The sequence below is a fragment of the Ammodytes marinus genome (assembly GCF_949987685.1).
Source record: "Ammodytes marinus genome assembly, chromosome: 5".
Lineage (NCBI taxonomy): Eukaryota > Metazoa > Chordata > Actinopteri > Uranoscopiformes > Ammodytidae > Ammodytes > Ammodytes marinus.
The window spans coordinates 4067379-4072378 of record NC_137234.1 but is presented as its reverse complement, the minus strand read 5'-3'; the positions used below and the strand labels follow the sequence as shown (position 1 = coordinate 4072378).

The window sequence follows — 5000 nt, the reverse complement described above, 5'->3', positions numbered from 1 at the left end:
GGAGCTGTTTTACATATCTTAAGGAGACAAACTTAATCAACAGGATTAATATTGGGTGGCATGGCTTGTCTGGATATAAGATGATACTTAAAGCCCCCTGTCTGTAAACCCAAGTCCACAAAACTGAAAAAAAAAAAATATGTACAGCCCCGGAAAAGATGAAGAGACCAGTCTGCTGTTGGATGTTTCTTAAATCTTCATCTCTACATTACTTATTAAAAATGCTCTAAATTACAATATTTTCATTGTGAATTTGGTAGAAATGTTGTCAGTAGTTTGTATTGTAAAATCAAAATGTTCATTCTACTCAAACATATGCCTATAAATAGTAAAACGAGAGACACTGAACATTTGGAGTGGTCTTTTAATTGTTTCCAGAGCTGTAATTTTGGGGAGTTGGTTAAATGATAGTAAAGCATCTGAAAAGAGTTTTTAGGAATATTTATCAATTCGGATAGAAGATATTCTCATTTAAGTTTGATAAACTTTACAGAAATGTTTAATTTTAGATGTGGCCACTATGCTCTGGTTATTAAAAATGATAAATTATAAAACTTAAAAAATAAATAATGGTTTTCTACTGTCTAGACGGTTTGATATGGCAACGCCCACACACTCCTATCAAAATAAAAGCTGCTTTTTTTTAACTAAATTTTATAACATTTATGAACATTTATTTACATATCTGATTTTTGTGAAAGCTTATTAAGACATCCAACTTTGATATCATATATTGCATTTTATTTTGAAGACAGACAGACAGACAGACAGACAGACAGACAGACAGACAGACAGACAGACAGAAACACACACACAGACACACAAATAACACACACAGACAGACAGACAGACACACACACACACACACACTAACACACACACACACAAACTTAAATCCGAAAACTATTTTATATACTGTATATATATATATTTTTTTACTATTTTAGACCATGTTTAAACCGAGGCTGTAAGATCAATTTGGAGCAAAACTCATCGCGTCAAGAGGCGGCCTTAATATATGCGAACAGGACTCAATTTCAGGAGTCAAGTCTCAAGGAAAAAAAAAAATCACCCCAACCAAGCTGTTCACGCGACACAAGCCTGAATATTCAATTAATAACCAAATACAAACAAGCAGCCATTATATCTGCACCAATGAAGGGCCTGTTATAACAACCTGATTATCTTTTAAGAGGCTGACATTTCAATTCCACGACAGACCCAATAGATTCGAACACAAACTCATTAAGATGCTTTTAGCAGCGGCAAGAAAGAGAGATTATAATCAAGGCAGATTAAGAAAAAGATGAAATTTAATAAGGAAGAGGATGGACAGACGGAAGGTGAGTGATAAACATGCAGACGATGAATTGAATAGTTGTTGTTGAATTGAGACGGTCGGTTTTGTCTGTGTGTGTTCAGTGCAGAGGGACTAGCCTTTTTTCCCCCCTCTCTCTCTTTTTTTTTTTTAAATTGTCACCAGGCCATTTTATAACACAAAATGGGGAAATCATTACATACACGGAGTATATATACACCGGTATGTATATATACTTTCAAATCATACCAATGTATTAAACAATGATGGCATGGGGGCGCCCTTAGCTCAGTTGGTAGGGTCCCCCCCCCATGGGCCTCGGCCAGCAGCGGACCCGGGTTCGATTCCAGCCCGCGGTCGTTCTCTGCATGTCACTCCCCTCTCTGCCCCATTTCAACTCTGTCTCTACACTATCAATAAAGCATAAAAATGCCAAGAAAATATCTTAAAAAAAAAACAATGATGGCATGATTAAACCCTTACCCAACTTCAAATTTCAAACAAAGAAAGTGTTGACAGTATATGGTCAGGTTCCATCCCCTTGAGGATACCTGGCAGAGGGGATGTTTTATTGATGCTTTAATGTATATTATATATTGTGCGTTTGTATTTGCTATATATATATATATATATATATATGGCTTTCATAATAAGTTTCCTTGTGTGATTTATCATTGCAAAATATCTTATTGTATTTTAATTATTTTTTTTTATACTTTATTCATGGATTTTTTCTTAGCAAATACAAACGCACAAAAATACGAATCAGAATAGACAGCTAACATGGCGTACTCTACTTTACAGCTTTCTAAGGACATTGTTTAAACTAAAGGCAAATGTTAAGCAGAAAATAAAAAGTCAAAGAGGTGTCATGTAGGTCACTTCAGTACTGTTGTAAAGTCCAGGAAAGGCTGACATATCTGTTTAAACTTCTCTGCTTTCCCTGAAATCTCATATTGAATTTTCTCCATATATAAAGTACTAGAGAACTCTATGAGCCAGATGTCAAAACAGGGGGCCATCTCTTTCTTTGTATTTAAAATTTTCATTGTTGATTTTATACAATGAATCTTCTAAGCAGCTTAAGCACAAGGTTCAGATATTGTCACATGTGCAAGTGAAATAGGCTTTTACATAACTGGTTACCTATCAGGTCAAGGTTGACTGAATTCTCGAGTGGTTATTCAATTCTTAAAAATAATCAGAGGCCAAACAATATCTTTATAAAACCACTAGTGTCCAGTTCGAGGCCACTGCATGGACATTATGTTGAGGGCTCCTTTGTTGGAAATACTTTTAAACGGTTAATTGATTTAACATTTACACAGCTTTTGCAGACTGAGGGAAACAAAATCAATTCTTCCAAAGCGAGGGTTTAGCAAGGGAGTGTTGCAATCTACCGTCTCACCACTAAATGGCGCCACACTACACCTTTATTACACAGTGTACCTTTAAAAATACCAATAAATACATTTGTTCAATAAATTTTTTTATTGTCTTTAGACGTTTTTGGTGACAAGCTTTATTATTCCTCTTCAGAAAATCGTGATATAAATAATTTTTTTTGTCTCTTTATTTAGTGAGGCTAGCAGTTTCCCCCCGCATAGAGTCTTTGTGCTACGCTAGGCTAAACACCGTCTCTGCACTGAAAACACAAAGTCAACCAACACAAATCTTTTAGTTTAAAAAATAACAAACAAAGACAAAACTGATTTGATTTTGACGGCGGTTGGAAATGGGTGATTGCGTTTTTTTTTTTGTGTGAAAGTGAAGAAGTAAAGAAGTTTCTACCGTCCGACCACACACACACGAGGGTTCCGGCTTCACACGGTTGGCTAGCAGCGGTGGCTAACTAGCATAGCACGCTAGCCAAGCAAGGTGTTAAATGCAGGTGGGCAGAGCAGACACTGTGCAAGGAACAACCACAACAACGTGACGTGTTAGTCGCTATAACAACGTCCACACAACGCTAGAGAAGGAAGGGGTTAGTTTAGGAAGGAAAACAGTGAAAAATACAAGGCTACAAAGCATTAGCGTTACTTAGCTTCTGTTAGCTGCTATTAGCTGCTATTACATGTAATGCTAAAACACCTAGCTGGTTATCTGGGGCTGGGTATCGATCAACACAATTTGATATCGAAATACCGATTCCTTGACTTAGATACCGGTTCTTAAATGCTACTCAGTGTACTCTCTTAAGTATTTAGGTATTTCGGTCCGTACCACCAAAAAATAAATAATTGAAATTTCAATACCCAGCCCTTAAAAAACACTACAGTTTAGAAGGTTAGCACAGGTGGGCTACATGATTAGCACGACAGAAACATCAAATTAAATGTTACCTGTCTCGCAATCTTTAGACATTTCATCCACAGGTTTTGCGTAGACAGAACAGGCACATGCAACGGTAATTTTATGACATTTTTTATGAAGACATCACCTGATAAAAATGCGCTGACAACAACAGTTTAAAGTCCACTCATTGTAAAACGTACTCACACTCTCAAACAGGTCTCACCTTCTCTCTCGTAGTTTGTCTATGTATTCAAACTTGGGGGTGAGCGCTCCGTTTGAAGTGATCACAGCCTGAAGGGACAAATCAAATCAGTTTTATTTGTATAGCCCAAAATCACAAATACATTTGTCTCAGTGGGCTTTACATTTCATACAATATGATACAATATGACACCCTGCCCTTACACCCTTAGCTCGGCTAAGAAAAAACTCCCAGTAAAAACCCTTTACCGGGACTAAAAAATTTTGAAGAAATGTCAGGGAGAGTCGACAGAGTAAGGGATCCCTCTCCCAGGACGGACATACTGCAATAGATGTCATAATTAGAGAAAAATCACGAAGGAATTTGATCATTGACCAGGTGATTACATGGTAATACTAAGTAAAGTGACAAGGAAATTAATAAAACAAGACATTAAATATTATGAAGTTATGGATTTAAAATTATATGCACAAGAGTAAAATCAAATTTCGGTCTAAATAACATTGAGGAGATAAAGGTTTTACTCCATCAACATAGTGTTTAAAGGGTCATTATGCAGCTTCAGGGGAAGGGGATGTATTTACATTCAGAGCCTGCAGTTAGTCTACTAGACATATTTTCTCTACATGCGATTCTTAGTATGGAATAATTCTATCATCGTAAATCAAAATTAAATTATTTTGAGGAACCTGGAATTAAACGTAAAACTAGAATATGTTTGTAAACCAAACTGTAGGCCCTGCTGCTGTAAACAACAACAGTGAAAAAGTAACTTTTCAGGAAGCTTTCTAACTTCAAACAGTGTTCCAGGGATCACATTTTCCTGTGAGAAAAGTTTGTTTATTCAGTTGTGAGAATAGACCTTAGAAAATGTTTCACTTCTCTGACACACCCAGAAGATACACACTACACCTTTAAGTTTGTCATGAGACTGACCTCAACATGTGAAATATACAGAGGGTTTGTTTTTTTATTCCAGAGAGCAAAGACATCACACAACAATCTTTAATTAATTGTTACACAGTGTATCTTTAAAAACTAAAGAGAAATATTAAAGGTTCAGTAAGCGGAATGGTTCTTTTAGCTAACTTCCTGTCAGTTACTGCAGTTAGCAGTCCCCTCGCTCGTCCCTACGTCACCACATTAATGCACTGCGGTCTTCAAGCAGCAAGTTATCTAGCATCA

General features: G+C 36.4%; 1 protein-coding gene across 3 annotated transcripts in view; it reads right to left on the bottom strand.

The window, feature by feature from the left end:
• The window catches only part of aass (aminoadipate-semialdehyde synthase), a 519315-nt gene that overhangs the window by 495882 nt on the left and 18433 nt on the right, over nt 1–5000 (bottom strand). For all 3 annotated transcript variants that reach the window (XR_013844881.1, XM_080027927.1, XM_080027928.1), the window contains one exon: nt 3837–3904. Coding sequence is in view for 2 of the 3 variants with exons in the window: in XM_080027927.1 (XP_079884053.1) it covers nt 3837–3904 (68 nt within the window). In the remaining variant the exon portion in view is untranslated. The remainder of the gene's footprint in view (nt 1–3836; nt 3905–5000) is intronic.